The sequence below is a fragment of the Abramis brama genome, assembly GCF_963993115.1.
Source record: "Abramis brama genome assembly, chromosome: 24".
Classification (NCBI taxonomy): Eukaryota; Metazoa; Chordata; class Actinopteri; order Cypriniformes; family Leuciscidae; genus Abramis; species Abramis brama.
This window is the reverse complement of record NC_139986.1, coordinates 24,447,133-24,472,690: the sequence shown is the minus strand read 5'-3', so window position 1 is coordinate 24,472,690 and position 25,558 is coordinate 24,447,133. Positions and strand designations below refer to the sequence as shown.

Genomic DNA, 25,558 nt, shown 5'->3' with positions numbered 1-25,558 from the left:
GTATGATACAGCTGCAAATAAGTATTTGAACACCTGAGAAAATCAATGTTAATATTTGGTACAGTAGCCTTTGTTTGCAATTACAGAGGTCAAACGTTTCCTGTAGTTTTTCACCAGGTTTGCACACACTGCAGGAGGGATTTTGGCCCACTCCTCCACACAGATCTTCTCTAGATCAGTCAGGTTTCTGGGCTGTCGCTGAGAAACACGGAGTTTGAGCTCCCTCCAAAGATTCTCTATTGGGTTTAGGTCTGGAGACTGGCTAGGCCACGCCAGAACCTTGATATGCTTCTTACAGAGCCACTCCTTGGTTATCCTGGCTGTGTGCTTCGGGTCATTGTCATGTTGGAAGACCCAGCCTCGACCCATCTTCAATGCTCTAACTGAGGGAAGGAGGTTGTTCCCCAAAATCTCGCAATACATGGCCCCGGTCATCCTCTCCTTAATACAGTGCAGTTGCCCTGTCCCATGTGCAGAAAAACACCCCCAAAGCATGATGCTACCACCCCCATGCTTCACAGTAGGGATGGTGTTCTTGGGATGGTACTCATCATTCTTCTTCCTCCTCCAAACACGTTTAGTGGAATTATGACCAAAAAGTTCTATTTTGGTCTCATCTGACCACATGACTTTCTCCTATGACTCCTCTGGATCATCCAAATGGTCATTGGCAAACTTAAGACGGGCCTTGACATGTGCTGGTTTAAGCAGGGGAACCTTCCGTGCCATGCATGATTTCAAACCATGACGTCTTAGTGTATTACCAACAGTAACCTTGGAAACGGTGGTCCCAGCTCTTTTCAGGTCATTGACCAGCTCCTCCCGTGTAGTTCTGGGCTGATTTCTCACCTTTCTTAGGATCATTGAGACCCCACGAGGTGAGATCTTGCATGGAGCCCCAGTCCGAGGGAGATTGACAGTCATGTTTAGCTTCTTCCATTTTCTAATGATTGCTCCAACAGTGGACCTTTTTTCACCAAGCTGCTTGGCAATTTCCCCGTAGCCCTTTCCAGCCTTGTGGAGGTGTACAATTTTGTCTCTAGTGTCTTTGGACAGCTCTTTGGTCTTGGCCATGTTAGTAGTTGGATTCTTACTGATTGTATGGGGTGGACAGGTGTCTTTATGCAGCTAACGACCTCAAACAGGTGCATCTAATTTAGGATAATAAATGGAGTGGAGGTGGACATTTTAAAGGCAGACTAACAGGTCTTTGAGGGTCAGAATTCTAGCTGATAGACAGGTGTTCAAATACTTATTTGCAGCTGTATCATACAAATAAATAGTTAAAAAATCATACATTGTGATTTCTGGATTTTTTTTTTTTAGATTATGTCTCTTACAGTGGACATGCACCTACGATGACAATTTCAGACCCCTCCATGATTTCCAAGTGGGAGAACTTGCAAAATAGCAGGGTGTTCAAATACTTATTTTCCTCACTGTATATATATATGTGTGTGTGTGTGTGTGTGTGTGTGTATATATATATATATATACATACATGCATACATACATACATACATGCGCACATACACACAAATAAATATATATATATATATATATATATATATACACACACACACACACACACACACACACATACATACATGCGCACACACACATTCATATATATATATATATATATATATATATATATATATATATATATATATATATATATATATATATATGTATATATATATATATATATATGTGTGTGTGTGTGTGTGTATATATATATATATATGTGTGTGTGTGTGTGTGTGTGTGTGTTTGTCTCATATTTCCTGAGTCACAGTCTCAGCGCTTGTTTTTTTGGTTCATGTTGGTCATTCACTCATTGGTATGAATGGGTCATTTGGACGGTCAATTATATATGTCTCATCAAAATGTCGTTTGACATCAGTGAGATGAGTAATCGGGCTCGTTTTACTGTGGTGCAGTCAGGCAGGATTGATTTAACTCTCATCACGGAGGTGAAAACTAACATCCGAGTGAGGGTGACAAGTCTCAGTGTTCTCCGAGCTCATTTACAGCCCTGATGACTAATTTAAACCCCATAACACAAGCCATGCGCGGCTGTAATGGGCTCTGGATTACTTGCGTACACACTTTCCCATGAGCTAAACACAAATACTCAAATGTGAAAAAGTCTTACACTGTGGGATCAGGATGAAAGGCAGCCAAATATCCCTCCGCAGTCTTAATGAAATAAGCTAATTTTTACTATTATTAGCTAGGTTGTATTGCTACTTAGTAATAAAACTAACAAGTTGATTTAGACTATTCTAGATCGCTGTAAAGTTTGGCATCTTAAGATTTTATTTAAACATTTTTTTTCTTTTTTCTTTTTTTTTCATGCTGTCCAATCGCTCATAATCATTATTTATATTGTTTAAATATTTATATATTTATATATTTTTTTTTATTCTGCTTAAGTACTTGTAATAAAATAATAATGATTAATCATTATAAAAAATGTAGTTAAAGTCAGAGATTTTGTTTAAATGTATTTTTTGTTCATTCAGCACACAAAGATTAAAATAAGAGATTTATTTCAACTTATTTTAAGTTTATGTTATTAATGCTGTCTCAGCTCTCATGAAGGTTAAAAGTTGTAGATTTTAGTTTTACTTATTAGTGTAGTATTTTACTTATTCATATTTAGTATTTATTTTACTTGTTTATTCTATTTTTATTACACTACTGTTGTTGTGTGAACTCAAGTAGGATAAATTCAGTTAAATTCGTCCACATTTTTCCACATTTGACTGTCATATTTTTTCAATTCTCTGAATTTGCCCTATATTTGAGCATAAAATCTCAAGCATTATTACATTTTCTCCCTCTGTGAAGTTAAAACAGGCAATTTTAATTTCCTGTTTAACTAAACTAAGATTTGACACGCATGGAATCTCAATGCGTCTCACCTGCTGATGTGTTTCCAGCCGTTTTAATTATAAATATTGTTTTAATTATTGAGCAGCGTCAATCAATCATGGAGCTCTGTAGGTAATCCGTTAACCAGATTGATAGATTTATGATAGATTTGCTCAATTTTGTCATGAATTCTTGTGTGGCCATCAATCTTGCGGTGTGGAGAGAGCGGCGCTGCTGAGGTTGGCTCATCCGAGGCTGTTTGGGCTTAAATTAGAAATTGGCAGTTGTGTGTGTTTTCGTGTCGACTCTAATTGCCTGGCACCCGTGTGCCACAAGACTGAGAGAATTCTTTCAGTTGTTGGTTAGACGGGACGCTGACGATTCACACACGTGTATGGCTTTGATTTGAATCGCTCGCGTCGCTTACGTCATATTATTGCTTTTACAACTCCGTTTAAACTACGTATTATGATCTGGGGGTTCATCAACAAACTAATTAAATGCGAAATATGCGTCTATATTTGTATCTGTATCCGAGTTATTATAGTCAACTATAACTAAAACCATAAATAAATTGCTAGAAATAAAATCAATGTTAACTGAAATATTATTTAATATAATACTATAGCTATTTGGCAACATTTCTCATCATAATGTACTAAAATTGAATTAAAAATGTATTAACACTTTTTATTTTAAATGACAGAAACATAAAACAAGAAAATAAAAATGTTTTAAAAAAAATATTAAAAACTATAATAGCATATCAGTGATACTAAAATTACACTGATTTGTGTCTATTTATATATAATATAAGATAGATATATAGTCCCTCCATCACTAAACTCTTTATTTTCCTCTCTTTATTTTCTTCTTTTTTGCTCTTTTGAGGCCAGACTGAAAGAGATAACGATTGTGTCTCTCTCACACACACACACACACACACACACAGACGATGCCCTCCGGCCAGAGCAGGTAATAGCTCTGATGATCCTCCAGTTTGTTTCAGAAATAATTTGCCGTTGCGTCTTCGCCACGGGGCAGTGGCACTAATACAAATGAATCACTTCACTAACCTCTTTCCCCTCTTACACGCCGTCAATCCTTCCTCTCTTTCCCACCTGTCCTCCTCTCTGTTTGCAGGACCTTCTCATCGTATTTTCATTCTCTGTTTTTTTTACCTCTGTTATGCGGTGGATGGGGATGAGTTTCTTGATCTTCATGTTTTATTACGTTTGATTGAATGATGATGCTCTTTTTGCAAGCCAAAGTTTTAGTCAATCAGGTGAGAGAGAGTGTTTGATTGACAGCTCAAGCCGTCCTCAGTCAGAGTAACAGATCTCTGACAGGTTGATTAGAAACCAGAATGATGTTTGATGGCTTATAGTGTTTGAAAAGAACTATATACAAAAAAAATAACAACATTTTTCTTCTCAGTATTTAATTTTTTTTACAATTGTACTGAGCAATAGTGCAATTTACAGCATTTCTATCCTATCTATTTCTATTTGAACTCAGTTTCACGAATCGACCGTAATTATAAATACATCAGCACATACAGGCGGGTTGCCTTTTATGACTTAAAATACTGGAATGATAAATGTTTGACATCATGAATTGCTTTTGCTGTCGCACATTTTCATTTTCCCTTCTAGCTATGAAAATATGTTTTGCTTTCTTGTGGCACATTTTTCAGAGTATTGTTTGTGCTATCATAGCCTGCTGCAGAAAATGTATTCAAGATAAAGAATATCTTTATTTTTGAACATTTTACAGTGGTCAGATGATTTTTTTTTTTTATTGCTAATAATATTGCTAATCTTTTTTCTCATAAAAATCGACAAAGAAATGTAATTATCTATTACCAAAAAAATTATGTTTTGCACTATTTTAGCTTCACAACACAGACTAATTTATAATTAACTTGATTGAACTTATATGTTAACGATTATTATTATGATTATTAAGTTTGCTGTTAACAAAAACTATTAATGTTTTTGATAGAAGTCTATTTTGCTCACCAAGGCTGCATTTATTCGATCAAAAATACAGTAAAAAAAAACAGTAATATTGTCAAATATTATTACTGTTTTCTATTTGAATTTATTCCTGTGATCAAAGCTGAATTTTCAGCATCATTACTCCAGTCGTCAGTGTCACATGATCTTTCACAAATCATTCTAATATGATGATCTGCTGCTCAAGAAACATTATTATCAATGTTGAAAACCATTGTGAACCTATCATAAATTTTTTCAGGATCTTCGATGAACAGAACAGCACTTATTTGAAATAGAAAACTGAATAAAAGTATTCATTCCTTAATTTAAAAAAGTAGTTTGTACACTCAGTTTGAGGTTTGAAAACATTTAGCAGACAATCTTTAGCATATTTTATACAGAATATGTTTGAAGAAGAGCTAGACTCGCATGGTAGAAACATTAAAGCTCTTTGTTTGTGAATCTGTGTTGTGCCTGTTAAGTGTTTAGTACATGAAGCGTCATTGATAAAAGTGAACTACACACTGACACAGTCTCATTGCAAACACTCCCCCTCTGTTTCTTTCTCTCTTCCTGCCTCTCTCTCTCTCTCTCTCTCTCTCTCTCTCTCTCTCTCTCTCTCTCTCTCTGTTCTTTACAAACACTCCATCCCTGCTGTTCGGCTCTGCCCTCCCCTCTGTTTGATGTGTCTTTTGAGAGTTTCAGGGGGTTGTTTTGTGTTTGTGTGTGCCGGCGAGCCCCCTTCCTCTGAGCCCCACTTACCTCCATGAACCCATTCACTTCCTGGTCCTGCGCTCTGATTGGTCGTTAGTTGAAGAAGGCATTCACCTTCCTCCACGCCCTCGTCATTTCACTTGCATGTCCAATTGCTTTTTGGCCTTCCTGGAGAGACGCCTCCCCTCGAGTGTGCGCTACATAGGGACCCTTCTCATAAATCCCTGTGTGCTGTTTAGTCTGGGTTGAGTAATTGCCCTGTTGTTTCTTCCTCCGTATTGGAGTGCATTCATGTGTTCCTGATTCTCTGGGCCAGCCTACAGGAATCATTTTCACGTTTCTGTGATCATTAGGGTCAGGTGATGCTAGAAAAGCTCTTGTAAAAGCTTGACCTGATACCTCACTCCATATACACCATATATGTTTAGGGTTTTAATTGTGTATATTAAAGGAAACATAAAAGCGAATTCACTCATTGAACTTCATGTTAATGTGACTAATTGTGTGTGTGTGTGTATTTTATATATATGTGTGTGTATATATATATATATATTTTTACATAGAATCACACAATTTAAGTATTTTATTAATTTTACATGTTATTATTATATTATATTTAAATGTTTATTTGTATATTCAAAAGTATTTATAATGAAATATATTTCTATTAATTTGATTAATTTAATTTTCCCTCCTGTGTAGCTTTGGTTATGTCAGCAATATGTCAGTAAATAATTAATTAATTAATTAGAGTAATTAATTAATTTATTTTCTATTTGTTTTGTTTTTTATTAATTCATTTACATGATATTTATATATAATGTAAATAAATTCATATAAATTAAGTGAAATATGTTGATAATTATAAATTATTTATAATTAAATGTATTGATATTTAATATATCAATAATATTTGTTTTATATATTTATACATTTACATTTTATTTAATTTTATTGTTTTGTTTAAAGATAACAAAACCCGTTTTCCTTTAGAATAATGTGCGCTGATCAATAACATTAAGACATTAAGAAAGTAATGGGGTCAGTACTAATTTCATGTTGACTTTAATGATTTATTATTGAGTGACATTATTAAGTGCTAATTTTATTGTTGTTCTCTTTGAAGCAGTTAACAGCATTTAAAGTCAAGTTGGGTATAAAGAGTATTTGGTCTCCTTTTCAGACTTATAGTCTCTCTCACACTCGAGTCCCCCGATGTCCCCCAAGCAACCCTGATATCCACTGCAAATATGTGTGTACCAGTGTGTGTGTGTGTGTGTGTGTGTTTCCTGAATGTGGTTTTCTCCCCCTGCAGAGAGAATCTTCCCTCCATCTCATCACTCTTTCCTGGCCTCCTCGTCCCTCCCTCGCTTTTGACACGCTAAAGCTGCACATTTTATTTTTCTTCCTCCTGCCGAGAGGAAGTGTCTTTTCATGGCTTCTCGGCTTTCTCCCATAAACCCCTCCACACAGTGCCCTGTGTTTGGATTGGGTCTCCATTTCAAACAAAAGTCTGAGGCGGGATTACCAGCCCCTCTCTTCCTCTCTTTCACACTTCTCCTTTCAAGTGGCAGTGGCCAGGGGTATTTGAGAAGCCTGTTGCTGCTTCTGAAATCTTCCTTCTTCCTTTTCAAGGACAGGTGACCATAAACTGACTCAGAGAATCTTTAAAAGCTTCATAAAGGGCTGCAGACAGAAATTATTTGGATCAATTGCATGTATGGATGCTCAAATACATGCAAATTAATGTTTAAATCCTCCCCCAGCTATCCTGATAACTGATGTCATCTCAGAAACAGAAACAGTTAAGCAACTTCCATTAATCTGAGTCGCACAGAGCAAAGCAATAGTTCACCCATGAGTGGAAATTGTCATTATTCAATAAGTCTTTCCAAACCTGTATGTTATTTTTTTATTCATGGAACACAAAAGATGTTCTAAAGAATGTTCACACTTATTTTGTACACAATGAAAGTGAATGTGGATTCCACTGAGTTCATAAAAAAAAAACATAAAATTAAACTAAAATAACCATTTACCATTTTGTATTTTTGTATTTTATTTTGAATTTGGACAGATACCATAAAGCTCCAAAAACAACAAAATACCTTATAATCTCTTTTTTTTTTCACTCAGAGTGAATGTGAATGGATGTCAAGTTCCAAAAATGTGAAATAAAAGTACCTTATTTTATTTTTTATTTTATTTTGAATGTGGACATATACCATTAAGTATGGAAGTAAAATAATGCCAAATGTTTTTGAAACAAAAAATTTGACATTATTTTACTTCCATAATTTAGCTCCAAAAACAACAAAAAGAAGCTTATTTTATTTTGCAGTCAACATTAATGTGGAAGGATTTCATCAAGCTACAAAAAATGAGAAAAAAGTACCTTATTTTTACTTTATTATTATATTTATTTAAGTAATATGAAATTTTTGTATCACAGACCTAAATTAAAGTTAGCTGAAAATAACATGCATCCAAAGATATGAGACATGCTAAGACAAGTTGAGCTCAGTCAAACGTCAAACTATCGTCATTGACATCAAACCTGGCTTGATGCATCTTAATGCACCGTATTTGATTGTCGTGCAAATCCGTTCCTCATAGAAAGCCGTCATATGGCATAAATTTACTTAAGCACAAATAGTATGGACCACTTATATGATTCCTTTTTTAATAATTTGAAGAGTTTGACAGGTCACCATAAGCCTCTATTGTGTGGAAAATATCAGTGTGAACCTTCATCAAAATATCTCTTTTTGTTTTCCTCTTGAGAAACGAAAGTCATACAGGTTTGGAAAAACATGAATACGAGTAATTTCCAATTTATGGGTGAACTATTCCTTTAAATGTCAGTGCATTGAGGTTTGTTGGTGACCCTATAAATGAATCTGTCCTTCAACTTGTCAAAAGTGATTCTCCCTCGTTAAACTAGGGTAAACTCACCCTCCTCCTTCCCCAAACCTCTCTCCTCCTAGAGTTTAAGAGTCGCCCACCCTCTTAAACCCCTGTGATGGCGCGCTGGGTTTCCTGTAAAGAATTCAGATGAAGAGAGAACAACAGGGTGGGTCTCCTCAGAAGAAAAACAAGCTTTGAAAGATTGACTGCTGAAGGAGGAGGGGAGGGGAGGCTAATTATACACACACACACACACACACTCAGTTTCTCTCTGAAGAACGATTCACTGTGCCCAGAGTCCATTCAATTGCTCTCTGCCTTGTTCACAAAGACCTGTCAGGATTTTCAGGGAAACGGCATTAAAGATGTGGTTTTCTTAATTAGCTCATGCCATTGTTGCCAAAGTGACTTAAACAACACTTGCTGGAACACACGCGATTGTCTTCGGGGGAATATAATGATGGCACGGGATAACTGATTATCAGTTTGTAGATGCCACAACATTTGTTCTGCTTCATAAAGCCAGTGCTGTTCAGCGTAAGAGTGCACTTCTAAAATGCATGTAAACGCTGAGATGTAACTGCTGACTTCAGTCATTTAATTAGACATTAAGTGCTTCCTTTTAGTGTTTTAGGTCAGGTTTGTTTGGTTGCTTATTTTCTTATTCATTTTTAATGACGCCTCGATGCGGTGCGTTATACCTCCATAAGACACTGATTAAAGACCATTGAAATGATTTGCTGAAACATTTTGGATTTGTGCATTTTTCTATTATGTGGAGTTGGAGATGCTGGATGTCAGACACTGAAGAAATGAAGCTTCTCTTCTGTCCTTCATATTTCTTTTGCGTTTTGCTGTTGAAATGCTAGTGAGAGTTGTGACGTACGAGTCAGTCCCACATCAGAGGAAGTGTCTGTTGTTAGCTCTGGTCCTCAGGATAATGGTTTCATTTACACTCCCAATCACTGATACAAACCTGTTTAACTGCCAGATTTAACTTCTGCTCGAAAAGGTGAAATTCCTTATTGTCACACAGAGGTTACAGAAGTGCATTTATTCAGCAACCACAATCGAAAATATTGGCGAGATCCATGTTTGGATTTATTACAGATCATCACTGAGAAGGTTGATCGCAGGTTTAGTTGCACCAAACAGCAGGGTCGTGAAAGAACACCTCAAATGGAGAAAGAAAATCTTAAATGGAAATCGCTGAACTCCAGCTTATGCCTGGCTCAGATTACATGATTTTTTTTGTCTGTTACGATAGTCACTGTGTCAGATTACGCAACTCCTAAAATCTTGTCGTGTTGTAGACAAGAAACATGTCAGACTACGCGTTGCTTTCCGACTAGTTACCGCGTGCCGTCTCACACACACACATTCACTCGCACACATATATACACACACACACACACACTCACTCACTCTTGACGCAACCCGTCGCGGAGGACCGGAAAAAAAATTAAACATGCTAGTCTTTTTATCATGATGTCGTGGAGATCGAATCTTGCGTCCCGACGCCCGTTGTCGCTTACAAATCCCCACGACACCCTACGTCAAACGGATCGTCCCAAAATCGGGCTAAAATCGTGTAATCTGAACCAGGCATTACTTGTTTGTCTGTGTTTTCTGCGTTTTCAGATCATCCCAGCACTTCCGCAGTGTAGAGAGCGCGAGTGCACATGGTTGCCAGTTGCAAATATTAAGTAAAACACCGGGCAGAAAAATGAATCCTTTTAACAGAAAATCTCTAATCAGGGGAATTAAAATCTTGACATCTGGTAACCACAAACATTAAAAACATTGTATCCTCTTTTTATTAGACAAAAATGTCTCGTCTTTTTTCATCAGCGATTATTCCACGTTGATATAGTTACAATTATCGTTAAATGATATTGGTGTCGTCTCGTCATTATCTCGAAAAAAAAAGGTCGTCAGTGAACTTTTTCATCATAGATTTCGTCGACGAAATTAACACCACTACAGTGACCATGTATAGTCTTGCGAATATTTATTCGATGGTTAAGTATATATATCATTCTCATCTATAATGTAGATGTCATTATGTCATTCCTCTCTCTCATCTTGTTGGTTTGTTACTGTAAACATTAGCACTGCCGTTATGGTGACGGTGTCTTTGTGGAGTCGCGTCCCGAGGGAAAGCCGTCACAAGACTCTCTTTACCTCTATCAGCTCTCTCTCTTTCTGTCTCTTCTGTCTGTCACTCACCCCAGTGAGGCGAACAACAGCTCCTTTCTGCTCCCCTTATCACCCGCCTCACGGGGTCAGCGGGTCAAACCGGCACTGAGCATGCCCAGATACACTCGTATCGATTTTAATTTTGCAGCGTACCCCTCACCATTGCCATGAATGCCAGCAGAAGAGAGGAGAGGGGGCGGCCGGGTGATAGAGAGGGATAGATAGAAGTCTGGTGTGCGGTGAAGAGTTGGACTCCATTCTCTTGTCCAAGTGTGTCTCTTTCAGCCCTTTTCTTTGGGCCTTCGATCTGGCGGGCTGCCGGCGGACCCCTAGAGGGTTGAGGGGCCAGTGTTGAGAGGGCCTCCTTTGTGGGGATTCACCGGGCAGGACTGACAACACTGACAGCGGCGATAAAAAACACGGCTTCCCCTCCACACACACACACACACTCCTGTATTGTCCACGATAGACATGCTGTTCACAATGTGTAACCTTTCGATAGCCAGACAGATTTTAACCCTCTAGATTCTGATGGGAAAAAAAAGAGTTTAAAGGAAGTTAACGCTGCGGATGTGTGTGTGTGCGGCGTGATTTGTACATTTAACCTTCTTCCCTTGTGACCTCTATCATAATCATAGCTGAATTACTCTGGACTTCCTCAAAGTTACAGATAGGATTGTGTCAGAAATACAGACTCTGCTGGGATTGTCACTTATTCATAAGTCACGAAGTTTATCTAATTCATCAAGGTCCAGTGTTGCCAATTCCCTGGTTTTCCCGTGGAATTGGGCTACATTTGCACTGTTGTGCCGTGGGTTTTTTTTTAGTCGCGGATTGAAGTGCCCCCCACCAAAACATGATTTTTACCCAATCCCACCATTCACCCACCCCCCGCCCCCGAACCCCCACTCCCGTAACACGACTGGGCTAGTTTTGGCAGTGATTGGCCAGGTTTTAAATAGAAATTGGGCTGGTTTTGAAACACAAATCTGGCAACCCTGTCAAGATACAACATGTAAAAAAAAAAAAAACTTTTAGCCAAATATTGTCCAAGTAGATGGAAGAGATTTATATAATATATTATATTGGTAAATATATTACATTAAGAAATAACACATTATAATGATTTAATGCAAAAAATAAATGTAGCTTATGAATGAATGAATGTATATATACTCTATATATATTACTTTTGTGCAAAAATATAATTTTATATATATATATATATATATATATATATATATATATATATATATATATATATTATTTTATATATATACATTTAATTATTTTATATATATATATTTAATTATTTTATTTTATATATATATATATATAATAACATAAATATATATATATATATGTATATATAAAATAATTTAATATTCTGTACGTGTTTATTTTTATACATTTATTTATTAAAAAAAACTGGAAAACATGCCTTTTTAACAAGATTTTATTGTGTGTGTGTGTGTACGTGTGTATATATATATATATATATATATATTCTAAATATATATATATATATATATATATATATATATATATATATATATATATATATATATTCTAAAAATATATATATTCTAAATATATATATATATATATTCTAAATATATATATATATATATAAATATATATATTGATTCTAAAGTTGATCCCTATGTGCATCCTTATCCTCAGGGAAGAGAAGGAGCGCTGGATCCGGGCGAAGTACGAGCAGAAGTTGTTTCTGGTGCCTCTTCCTCAGTCAGACGTGCCGCTGGGACAGCAGCTCCTGCGGGCGGTGGTGGAGGACGACCTGAGGCTGGTGGATCTCCTGCTGGCCCACGGCACCAAAGAAGAGGTCAACGAGACGTACGGGGACGGCGATGGACGTACCGCGCTGCACCTGTCCTGCGCCATGGCTAATGTGGTCATCACACAGCTGCTCATCTGGGTAAGGACACTCGAGACACCTCGTGATGCTTTCCTTCATGAAATCCCCCTCCATCATTCACTTTAAATATTTGTCCGTTTCTCAGTACGGTGTGGATGTGAAGAGTCGCGACTCCCGTGGTCAGACGCCGCTGTCCTACGCCCAGCGAGCGGGAAGTCAGGAGTGCGCAGATATCCTCATCCAACACGGTTGTCCCAATGAAAGCGGTGGCCTCTCGACACCCACGGCCACCCGACACAACCCCAACATCAACAACAACGCTCAGTGCGAGCTCAACCGTAGTGTTAGCATTATGTAATCGCGTCGATGTTCCCATAGATGCTGCTCTCGTTAAATGGCATCATTTCCCTCAGCAGTTCGTCATTATTAGGAAACTGTGCGTAGTGCCATGCGTGTCACGTAAAGTCATCACCCCATGACAACTTCCTGTGACCAATGCTAGTGTACGGCGAGAATTAGCAGTGTTAACGTTATCAATGCGTGTTATTTTTAAGCTGAAGAAAATTATGTTTTTAGGGGTCCTCTCTTCTCTGAGAATAGAACAAAAAATGAAATGAGGGGCAACAGGTTCTAAACTAAATCAAGTTTTTATTTTTAAGGTGCGTCAGGTTAGAAATAATCAGATTATGCTGTTATAGGGATAGTTCACCCAAAAATCTACTCTTCCTCAAGTCATTCCAAACCAGCATGACATTTCTTTTTTTCTGCAGAAAAACAAAAGACAATATTTTGAAGAATGTTGATAACCGAACAGTTTCAGTTCCTATTGAATTCCATTGTATTTTTTGTCTGTATAATGGAAGTCAATGGGAACCAAAACTGATTCAACAGAAACAGAAAGTTATACAGGTTTGGGACAACATGAGGGTGAGGAAAGGATGACAGAATTTCATTTTGGGATGGACTATCTCTTTAAATCAGTGAAGTCAAGAACGTCTATTTCACCTCAAAGTCAATTAATTTTAATTCTTTCATTTTAAGGTTTAAATAAGGACGAAATATTATATTTGTATTTTTCCATTTTAATATAGTACAAAATACTGTATTACAGTAATGAGGATCATAAGGAAAGAAATATACAGACAAAAATTGGGGAAGAATTACACACAAAAAAAAATGTTTTGAGGGGTTGTTTGTGGGGAACAAACAAAACTTTATCTTACAGGTCCTTAATTTTCTTTATGCCAAGATATTTTACTAATTTTTGATTTGGATTTTGGGGTGACCTGGATATGTTCTTGTGAGTTTCACATAAACACTTCATTAAAGTCAACTTATCGTGAGATTTTTCAGAATTATGATAAACATTTAAATGCGTATGTGATCCTGTTTCTCACTCAAGCTTCACACGTTTAATAGTTGTTCCACCATCGTGCCCTTGAACAAAACTCAGAAACACTACAGGCTGCTGGGTAACGCATTACCATTTGTAGCATCAGTACGAGATAACAAAACCCAAATCATCATACTCGTTCCTATTTTACATTTAGCCTTTACGCGATTGTCTTGGTAAGAAACTCCGTGAAGGCTTGATTACATGACAAATACTGTGTTATTACGGATGCCTTGTCTGGTCTTTAACTGTTTGACACTGTCGTCCCTCTCCGGCGTAAAGCGCTCCTGCCTCCTTTCAGTAGCAGCGGACGGTACCTACACGCTAGATTACGAAATAAGACGCTCTCATCGTGAAGTGTGTGTTTGTTTTACGAGTCCGATGACCTCCGCACTTGTGACGGTGTGGATGTTTTTGTATCCAGACGTGTGTTTCTAATCGAATGGGATGAACGTGGATTATGTACATTAGTGTGTATACAATAGCTTTTCCTTCTCCCTCTTGCAGTTAGCTGTGTGTCGTGTGGGCAGTTTATGGATGTGACGACCCATCCGAAACCTATCAGCCTTAACCCTCGTTTGAACGGCGTGAACTTTTACAAAACACTCCTTACTTGAAATATAAAATCATGATTAGACCCTGATTAATGTTTGGCACATGTCAGTTAAAGGGAAAGTGGTAAAGCGAGAGGGGGATGTTGAACCTCTTTAATGAGTTTTTACCAGACAGTATTTAAGTTTACATGATTTTTTTAGGTGTTTTATATGGATGCTTGTTTCCGCCACGAAATAAAGAATAGAAAAAAAAAAAAAAATCTCTTAATTGCACATTTATATCTCATAATATCTCAAAAATGTCTGAATTGCGGGGTATAAATTGAGATTTTGAGGTAAAAAGTTAGCTCACAATTCTGACTTTTTTTCCCACTATTGCGAGTTTATATCTGAGGGAATATACAATTCTGAGGGGGATAAACACAGAATTGCGATTCTGCAATATTTATTTCATGGCGGAACCCAGCTTCTATAGTTTTACCTTCTAGCAGGTACGTTTTCTTTCATATGTTAGTCCGTTATGTACATGCAACCCTCGCATCTAACCAAGCTTTGGGAGAAATGCCATTGATTTAAAATACAACGGCTTTTAATTTCTGCGGCTCATTGTATTTTAAACCTGTCTTTAATTCTGGAAGGTCATTTGGAGCAACATGCATGTAAAGTTTCCTTTGGTGATCTGCCCATGTGACCCTTTTGACCTTCATAAAGTGAACATATATCAACGTTATGAACATTTTTTTTAAATATACGTTGAGTTTGGGCTCCTGTGTATGGCGTGAGGTTACTTGGATGAGCTTTTGGGAGTATGGCAGTTGAAAATGATAATCAACTCTCATCCTTGCGACTGCCGGATTATTGAACGCTTGGATGCGCTTGTAAAGCTCAACAAGTATCCCAGTACCAGAGAGCCACCGTTCTGTTTTTAAGTTGTTTTTGGTACCTGTTTTTGGGTCTCAATGTGTGCACATTGTCTGGCCATTAAGGTACTTTGTGTATTATATGTACATTTGACATATTTATAAAAGCAAGATGTAAATAATTCTTTTTGTTGTTGCTTTTATTGAGCTGTTTGATAACTTTTTGTTGGTTCTTTTAATTTGCCATTGTTTTAATTGCTCCTTCTGAACATGATGGAGCGCTTTCATGAGAGTTAGCTGTCGTCTGATTGGATGCTTGGCTGGATATTGACATAATAAACACTCCAATAAAATGATTTATACCATGAGTGCTGAAAAAATGTGTCATTCATTTGTCATATATGATTATGAAAAAGTGTGCTTGAGAATTTGTCAAATAATTTCCCTATCTTTTCTCAATGGTTATTGTGTTTTCTCAACCTGAAAATATATATATTTTAAATATTTTAAATTGTTATTTTCCTGAAAAAAATTGTGTGAATAAAGAAAATGCTAATTTTCTAGCTTAACATTTGACACTATAAAATATAACTCTAGTTCTGTTGATTTTAGTCTATATTAGCTTTGCAGTCATCTTTATGCTAGTGTGTAGTCCTAAAAGCTGACCAAATACGTTTTTTAACTAGCATGTTTTGTACATATTGTGTTTATATTTTGTCCGAATGTAGGAGTACATTAGCATATATGTACACAGTCCATAATCTTCCAGGAAACCTGCTCAAAAATATCAAAAACTTGGGTTTTATATGGTTATTCTTCACAAAATCAACAAGGTGTGTGGAGGAGAACAAAGGTATTTTTAAGGCAATGTCAGCAACACTTGTAGAGAAATTAGATGATCATAAAGTGGAACTGAGAATAATGATACTTTGGCAAAAAAAATATACTTTTTAGCCAAAGCGTTCCAGCACACAGGCCTTCATCAGGGCTAAAAGACTGCAAATAAAGGAAACTCATTCAAACACTAACACAGACAAGATTCAAACTTATATAATTGACCAATGAGAAGTTAAAATCATCTTTAACTTGTACAGAGCGCTCCAGCGATGACTTATTGTTGTAGGCCAACCTGGAAGTTAGCATCTCCCTTGTTCCTTTGACAAAAGCCAATAGGTTTTTTCCATTTGTTTTGGATTATCACAGAAAACAAGTGTTGTGGCCAACAAAAGAATTTGGAGGCCTAAATATACAGTCTGCAAAAGTAAAAAGCCAAAGTTAAAGCTTTACACAAATTACACTACGTCCACACCACTAAGCTTTATGTAAAAGCTACAAGTTGGAATGTTTGAGTTCGAATAGTCTGCAAGAGTGTAAACACAAAGGAGTCCCATTTAGCCATTTGTTAGCCACTGTCTTTTTCAAGACATGTAAAAGCTTACAATAAAATCACAAGGGGGTAAAGAGTGCTGCAGGGTTGACGTATTTTTGTAGGCCAAAACCTGGAAATGCATTAGCATTTTAGCACTTCTGGTTCCATCGTCCTGAAGTCAATGAGTTTTTGGTTATATGCTTTAAATAAGGTCTGTGGTGAACACAAGCTCAAGATATTTTCATGTTTTATTCTATGATATGAAATACATCAGTAATACCCTCTAGTGATTTTTTATATATATATATTTTTTATATATAGTCTAGCTTTTACTTGTCTGCTAACAAGTGGCTATTGGGACTCTATAAGCTGTCGGGGATATTAAACGTCATTAGCTGAACAGGCTAACTCTTCTAGTCACTAGTTTGCCTTCACAGCCTTGTTGTGTTTATAATCACGCTCTTGCAAACTATTATAACTCAAACTTTCAGGGAAAATGTTTTTAAACAAAGACTGAAAGACTTGAGGAAGCTTAGCGATGGTGACATTGAAGTCATGTGACCGTGGTTTAGTTCGTTTGTTTAGCTTTTCTGCTGATTGTATTAACGCTTTAAACATTGTACGCATTTGTGAAGATTCTCATGATGAATAAAACATGTAAGAATCAGCTTTTGTCAGTCAAAAAGTAGACCCTATTTTCTGAAATAGGCTACTAATCCAAAAGATCCTTTTTGGTTTTGTCAAGGGAACCAAAGTGATGCAAACTTCCGGGATAGCCTACATCGTCATTAATGATGTTTTTATGCTGAAAATATCTTAAGCTTGCCTTAAACACAGACCTTACTTCAGGCATTTACCCAAACCCATTAAAAACCCTTAAATGAAAAACCCGGATGTTCAATGATGCCATCAGTATTTTTTTCTAGAAGAGCAAGTCTGTACATTTTACATGCATATTTGTGATGAAGGCTAATTATGTTTACATAATTAGCATATAGATGCGTAGCTCAACGCTAACAGGCATGGACTAAAAGACAGAACAAAGTCCATTTCAGTTTCATAAGCTGTTTAATTGTCATTTTATGTTTTCTGTCCTCGCATTCTCTCAGTCTTGCGCTTATCACTTGTTCTTTCTTTCTTTCCCGTCCTTGTTTGGATTCTCCGTGTCTCTCTCTCTCGCTCTCAGTGTGTTAATTTGCCTGAGAATGCATTAGCTGTAATGAGAGCTGAAGGCCGAGGGAATCCTCCAGGGTTCCATTAATCATGGACCCTCAGACAGCCAACCTTGATTACAAGTGGCAAGAAATTCATTAGAGCCGCGCCTCTGACAACTTTTATCTCCGCCACTAGCTCTGACTCATTAGGCAGCCAAATTAAGGCTATGATGGCACTGATGAAATTCATCGCTTGTTTATCCTGTGTGATTTGATGCATCTGCCCATACATCAGCGGCGTGGGCGTCCACAGACACTCCCCAGGATTCAGGATTCAGGCCTCGCGCTCCCCGTCCCTCCTCTTGAAGACTTCCGGAGAACGGCACGCCGAGGACCGGGAATAGCCGGTACCTTGCGCTTCCTAACGATCCGTTAATGAAACAAATGCTCGGATATCAATTAAACTATTAATCTGATTGTCATAATGAGAGTGTTCCGCTCTTGACAAGCTGTGCTGGTGTTCCCATCACCGCATCCTCGGAACAGCACCTTGTGGAATATCTCTGTAGGCTATTTGGTTTGTGATTCATAATTTTTTTTTTTTTTTTGGTAGTGATGCTATAATAATTAAAGCTAGTATAATTGGCATAATGAGAATGCTAATTAGCAGAGTGTCTAAATGAGGGGATATGTAAATGCAACAGCTAGGCATTTACCACTAGCGGTTACTGGAGGCTGAAGCAATTAACTTACACACTCATGTCACAGCGACATGCTGACAATACAAGTCAAGAAAGTTCAGAGATTCCTCATTAGTTTACAAGATTGTTTTCTGTGCGCATAATTTATGGGATTGTTTTTGGGAATTTGTGTTTTGCACTTTAAAGTCACCATGAAATCAAAATTGACAAATCTTGTTTGTTTGTTTTTTTGCGGTATTTATTATTTAAATGATTTATCAGTGTGCACATAATTTTTTTTTAATTCATGTGCCTTCCTAATCAAAATAACTTACCCTTGCTCTTGCAGCGTCTTCTTTTTGTGAAGGCGGGGCAACCTGTCACTCAGGATCAACCAATGAGATAGACCAATAGCAAACCACAACCATCCAATCAATTCCACATGAACTAAATCAAGTCCTTCCCTACATTATTTCTTGTTCGACAAGCCACGGATATACGTCACAATAGGACTAGATAGACTATTGCAACTTCAATTTCATGTCGACTTTAAGTAAGCTTGTTTCAAGGTCCGAATGTGGACACACTGTAAAAAATTATATGATCAATAAGTTATGAAAACATGTTTTTACATTTCTTCAATTCATCAAAATAAGTTAAGCAGTTTTCACCTTTTTTCAGATTCATCTAATTTGTTTTAATTGGTTTAATGTAATTTAAGTTGAAATGACTTAAACATCCAAGTTGATGGTACTGAAAAATTTAAGGAAGCAACTTTTTTTTTTTTTTACAGTGCATGAGCTTTGCAACAGGTTATGCTGGATTCTTTCAGGAGGTCAGTGTCTTCACATCTCAGCGTTGCGTTCGTCCTCCCCATTAGCACTTATGAGAGAACACATTGCTGGTGTGTCATACATCATGGTACGTTACACTTGGCATCCTGTTGCCGTTTCTAGCCATGAAAGCAGCTTTCGGTTACGGTCACTCTGCAGGTGAATATGGTTCCCATTCCCAATAGCCATCCCATTCATAGCAGCAGAATACAGTTGTCAGTTCTGCTTCTTGATGCTCCGGAGATCAAATCAAAACATGATGAAAAAATTCAAATTTATGGACAGTAATATGCAGTTGCTAATATTACTTTGACCAAAAGAAGTCAAGGTTTATTGCAGCCATGAGACAACAACCTGTTGCTATGGTTACCACTGTGTCAATCATTCCAGTTTGCAGGTGTGACTTCTGTATTCCATACAAACAATCATTTAGATTCAGATACTGTTATCATTCCTAAGACTTTTCAGTGTGTGTATGGCCTATAAGCCTAGATTTGTGCCAGCCTAAACTGGTTTTCTGGTTATAACTAGTCTTCCCTGCTGGTTTTAAATGTTTTTTTTTTTTCTTCTGGTGATATGAGACTTGGCTAAAACCAACTCTTTTTCCCTCATCTGGGTTAAGTTACCCATGTCTTTTAAAAAGTTAAAAGCAGCATTTGTAAAGACGTTCCATTCACTTTAATATCAAGAACATTTTGTTTCAGCCGCACTAAGTCTCCATTAGCAAATTTTCATTAGTAAAAGGCAGATTAATAAGGGTCAAGACCAAAAACAGCCTTCATCACCACTAAATTCCTTGCCCAGGTTTCTGGTTCCGTGTTCTACAGTGAGAACATATTTGAGCTTCTTCCATATAAGACTTTGAATTAAATTACACTGAACTATCTTGAAAAAGTCAATACCTATAAATGAAATGTATGAATGTTTATAAACATAAATATATTTCACATACTACATTGCTGTAGCTCAAACAGAAGCATGGCACTAGCAACACCAAGGTCATGGGTTCGATTCCCAGGGAATGCATGATCCGATTAAACGTGTCTTGAATGCAATGTAAGTTGGATGAAAGCATCTGGCATATGCATACCATAAATGTGAATAGTTTACCTTCATTCAAAGCAGTTTTCCAGCATCACTGCATGATGATGAGCGTGACTGAATGAGACTCAACCCTTGAACAAGAGCGAGAGAGAGAGAGACCCACCGTGGTCTTTCGCTCTCTCCTGTAATGATTGATGTTGAAGTTCATTACAGTGTGTTGGATATGACCAGTGTAATAGAGCTCCATCACTCTCATCTGAGACAGCACGGCCTCCCAAAGAGAGACAAATGAGTCCCGTGCTCATTAACAAAAAACCCTCTCTCTCTCACACACACTCTCTCTCTCTCTCTCTGCGCTGGTCATCATGGAGTCAAACGGTTGTTGTCTGCTGCTTTGGGTCAGTGTCGGTCCTTCTCAATTACATGTGTGGTTGTTCATTTCACATTCCCTCCTGATTATACAAGTAGGACATACTTTTCAGGGAATAAGGAAATGGTGAGACTTTTAGGTCGGTTATGGAACAAGCTATAAGTACATCAGATGCACTGAATACATTTTTGAAAATATTATTATAGCACAAAGGTTGTCATGCAGTTTTCATGAAGAGCCTGAGAACTGAGAATCTGAGAATTATGTATTTTCCTCATGTGACCGTATAGTCTTATGATTTGGATAAATAACATGTTTTTTACTAAATCAAATGCATCTTTGCAAAGGTGAAGTTAATGTTTCATGTCAAAGTTATAAAAATGGAATATTGGCATGTTAAATGAAAACTTGGATCTCTGGATATTGCATGTTTGGTTTGTTTTCAGAACAGCAAAGAAATGGTTCAGAACAATAATGCTGATTTAAAGGGAAGAGAAGATGCTGAAAGCTGAAGCTTCACAATGATTCCAACTTCAGAAAAAAAATAAAAAAAAATAAATCCATGTTCATTTTTAACACACGAGGATAATCATTTTACCCCATGGTCTCTTGACAAGCACTGATGACAGATGAGCTCTATTACCTGCTCAAAATGCATCAAATAACGTAAATCTGCTGGAGGTTTAGAAGAGCAAACACACCTTTAAAAGGTCCACAACTGTTTCAAAGGAAAATGGGGATTTTAGTTACTGACCTGTGCATTAAAACAATAAATATTGCAAGATTAACATTTCCTGTAATTTGTAATAGCCTTGAACATAGGATATCTATATATAATTATATCTATTTAATTATTATTATTATTATTATCATCATCTATTGTTTAGTAAATCAAGCCATATTGTATTGTATTATTAATTACACTTTATAATTGCATGCTAAATGTACTTTTGTGGATGAGTAAATAAATAAATCAACAAATAAAAATGATTAAATAGTTGTCAATAAATAACTGCCAGTCACCTTATGCTTTAGGCTAATGTTTGGTATAAAAAATATATATATAGGTGAGTTGATCAATAATTAATCAGTTCGTTTGTACAGATGACAAACACTGAAACAGCATTTAAGAAGAACAAACATGCACACAATGAATACATTTTCTCCCAATTGTATGCAACCATGTTGCACCATATTTATTGTGACGTCGATGTGAATATATCACTCTGCCATTGTGTTCTTGAGCTTATTTATTTCCATCACCGTTTTTTTTCCACAAATAACTGGGGGATATTCCGCCTCTTGGACAGAAATGCTTTTAAGAGCACATGCAAAAAATGAAACGGCCCGTTAAAATCATACGGGAAAATCAGACAACAAATGGCAACACATGCAAAAAATTCACTAGACAGCAACTTATAAATACTTATTTTTTAAAAAACGTCTCTTTACAGTCTCGTATAGTGCACATGTGTGTCGCACGGACACATTTAATATTTACAAATGTACAAAATAATAAATTAAAAATAAAGAAATTTTAGGGGAGAGAAGGAAATGAACAATGTCGACGTTGAAAAGTCGGTAACACCTTAATAACTTTCAAATATTTATAATATAATGCTTAACAGGTCATTTGTCAATATCCATTCAAATATTATAAACTTTAAGTCATATATAGGCAATTCAGAATTGTATGTATAAACCGATGATCCGTTAAGCATTGTATAGGCCTCGAGTTTGTGTTACCTAAATGTCACTTTAGATAGCCTACTGAAAAGGTCTCCTTTTAGGTGTGCTTCATGCATCTGTACTGTGTGACCCCTGACCTGTGTGACTGTGGCTCGTGTAAATGTTCGTTTGAGGAGTTCAGGGTCACTTTGATTGAGGAGTTCATGGCCTGCTGCCCGGCTCGATCTGTTGGTGCTGACTCCGAACCGCGAACCTGTTGACGTGCACGGGGATGGGCACCACGATTTTGGGGTTCCGGACGGGCTCCCCGGATCTGTTGTTGACGTTCCCGGCTTTGATTCGTTTCCATTTGGCCCTGCGGTTCTGGAACCAGATTTTGACCTGGACCTCGCTGAGTTTGAGCGCGTGCGCGATCTGAGAGCGCTCGGTGAGGGACAGATACTTCTTACAGTGAAACTCCTTCTCGAGTTCCAGGAGCTGTTCGCTAGTGAAAGCAGTCCGTCTCCTCCGGCTCTTTCCCGCAGAGCCGCCCGGCGGTAACGCGTCCTGTGAGCCGCCTTTCAGTTTGCTTTTCTGGGCCGCTGAAGCGCAGGTGTTCCCGTCGGAGAAGCTCTCGTTCTCGCTGTCGGCCGAGCTGTCCTCCCGGTCACTGCACGCGGCCTCCGCGGACTTCAGATCCAGCTTCTCGTCGTCGGAACTGTACAGTTTGGTTTCGCCTGAAGAGAAGGACAATTATTAAGCATTACAAAAATTCTGGTCAAGGGACAAATGTAGTGTTAATGCATGTAGGCTAAAACATTTAAACCCAAATTGAAACAATTGAATGCATTACAGGTGGTGCCAACGTGACGAAGTGCAGTGAAAAGTCCTTTTTGACAACCTCGAATTAATTAATGATCAAGAAAATCGAGTAGGCTATAAAGTAAATGTTCTTTATTGGCATTGATGGTTCCATAAAGAACCTTTAACATCCATGGAACGTTTGCGTTCCACAAAAGGTTCTGTAGGTTATTAAAATAAATTAAAAAAATGTCTCTTTTAAGATCTGTTCGCTGAAAGGTTCTTTGAGGAACCAATAATGGTTCTGGCATCACTGCGATATCCCATGTGTAGAACCTTTATTTTTAAGAGTGTAGAAATGAATTCTCTAACATGAGGGAAATATTGAATTGCTCTAAAACATTAGAATAATTGTTAATCATTTGCTGTATGGTGTAACATGCTCCATTTAAAACTTTAATTTTACAGACATTATTTCATAAATATCCTGAATCCAACAATAATAAAATTCCTTCAAGGCCTGTCTACATATTCGAACCAATGACTTTAGTGTATGCCTTACAACTTTAAAAGCAAATTTAATCTGTAAATTCGTTACACTTTTTTATGTTTAAGAAAATGGTGTATAAACTCAAAAGCTCGAGTAGAAATGACAGTATTGGAACAATTTGTATGGGGAAAATATATTTTTATAACATAGAATGATGAAGTAAAATAAACAGTGTGCTGAAACTTCACAGCGAATGCTATTTTGTTCGTATCGTTTGCTCTGTGATTCAGTCTGCTCAAACTCCAACTTTAAAATATCAAATTTTGCTAACTATTTAGAAATATCTCAAAACATATAGCCTAGCCTATAATTATTTCAATAATTTTATAAAGTCCATAAGAACAGTATATGATAAATGTCTAAAATGCACTCCAGCCACAAAAACGAGTTTTAAACCACATAGTGAATTCTGATTCAAAAGCTACCAAAAATGTTATAATTCTTAGCTTACATTCATATCATAAAAAATACATGAAAGCACATGACATGACGTTTCATGACATTTCTGACTGTTTGAATGCACAGCAAGTTTTAATTGTTTGTTGATGACACTACAGAAAGTTTTTAATGAAGTTCCACGCTATTAGAAAAAAAGTTAATTTAAACCCTTTTTTTTCACCAAAAAGACCATCTTATCTTATCTGCAGCATCTGGTTTTTTGGAGGTTAAAAAAAAAGTTATTTTATTTAGCATATTGGTTTGTATGTTATAAAACTCACCGGTATTTTCTAAAGAACTAGGCTAGAGGATAAAAGTTTGTTTTAGAACTTTTGGCATCAGACTGTAGAACCCTTTTGGTTCTAATCAGAACTTCTATTTTGAATAAAGGCGGTTAGAACTTTTGAATCCAGCTGTCAGTGAGAGTTTGTCTCCGGTGCTCACCTGCAACCGCCTGAAAAGTTTCCGTGAAATTGAGGAGTTCGGAGCCCTTGAGCTCGTCATGCGGGCTCTCCTGCCGGTTCATCCCCGTCCCGTCCGCGCCTAACCGGGGTCCCGGCATCTCCTGCGGGGGATAGAAACTATCTGGAGGGTCCGAGAAACTGGGCAGGGTGGTAGTGAGCGCCACCATGGAGGGCATCCCCTGACCCAAACCTGCGCAAAAAGTGTTGGTGAGACGCCCCGCGAACGATGCCAACGGTGCCAAGGGAGGGATACCCGACGGTAATGACGAATGAGACAGGGCTTGTGGAATCATAAGCGGTCGGTACGGCATAAACATCGGGTAGCCCGTGTAGAGCAGGTGGCCCGGCCGGGGCTGTGGAGTGCCAATCAAAGAATCAATGGAAAACGCCGTGCCCGTACCGCTCGGTCTCTGCATGGTGAACTGAGCGCGGTCTGGTCGTATAAATCCCGTGCACTGGCCTTCTGAGACAAATCACCCAAATGTGGTCCACGGTTATCCTGATGGTGCTGTAGGGTCCTCGCCGTCCAACTGACTGGGACCTGATGCGTTTTTTTGTCTGGAGCTCTCAGTGTCTCAGCCTCTATTTGTCACATACTGAGACATAAACACACACACACACACACTCTCTCGCGCGCGCGCTCTCGCACCCTCTCTCTCTCTTTCTCTCGGTTATCATCAATACAAGAGGATAGAAGGGGGTGTTGCCCTGGAGACTCATCCATCTTCCTCAAATTACGCTTCATTTCCTTATTCAGTCCCTGACTTTTTAGGCCGCCTAGAGAGGGGGGGGTGTAGTTTC

At 37.5% G+C, this 25,558-nt stretch overlaps 2 protein-coding genes across 4 annotated transcripts in view; one reads left to right on the top strand and one right to left on the bottom strand.

Moving 5' to 3' along the window:
- agap3 (ArfGAP with GTPase domain, ankyrin repeat and PH domain 3) overlaps positions 1-15,754 on the top strand; it is a 161,664-nt gene extending 145,910 nt beyond the window's left edge. For all 3 annotated transcript variants that reach the window (XM_084102634.1, XM_084102635.1, XM_084102633.1), the window contains exons 17-18: positions 12,384-12,639; positions 12,725-15,754. In XM_084102634.1, the coding sequence (XP_083958760.1) occupies positions 12,384-12,639; positions 12,725-12,937 (469 nt within the window). In that variant the 3' untranslated portion in view covers positions 12,938-15,754. The remainder of the gene's footprint in view (positions 1-12,383; positions 12,640-12,724) is intronic.
- Positions 15,755-22,000: 6,246 nt separating this feature from the next.
- On the bottom strand, positions 22,001-25,303 carry gbx1 (gastrulation brain homeobox 1). Its single transcript, XM_084102051.1, has 2 exons — positions 24,738-25,303; positions 22,001-23,241 (listed from the first exon to the last, which is right to left on the bottom strand). Exons 1-2 carry the CDS (start codon positions 25,171-25,173, stop codon positions 22,727-22,729), a joined length of 951 nt encoding a protein of 316 aa, XP_083958177.1. The 5' UTR covers positions 25,174-25,303; the 3' UTR covers positions 22,001-22,726.
- Between the last annotated feature and the right edge of the window lie 255 nt (positions 25,304-25,558).

Excerpts from the sequence above, each read along its gene's own strand:
- gbx1 (XM_084102051.1), bottom strand. The coding sequence starts at position 25,173 with ATGCAGAGACCGAGCGGTACGGGCACGGCGTTTTCCATTGATTCTTTG. Across the intron at positions 23,242-24,737 it reads AACTTTTCAGGCGGTTGCAG|GCGAAACCAAACTGTACAGT; the intron begins GTGAGCACCGGA and ends CCTTCTCTTCAG.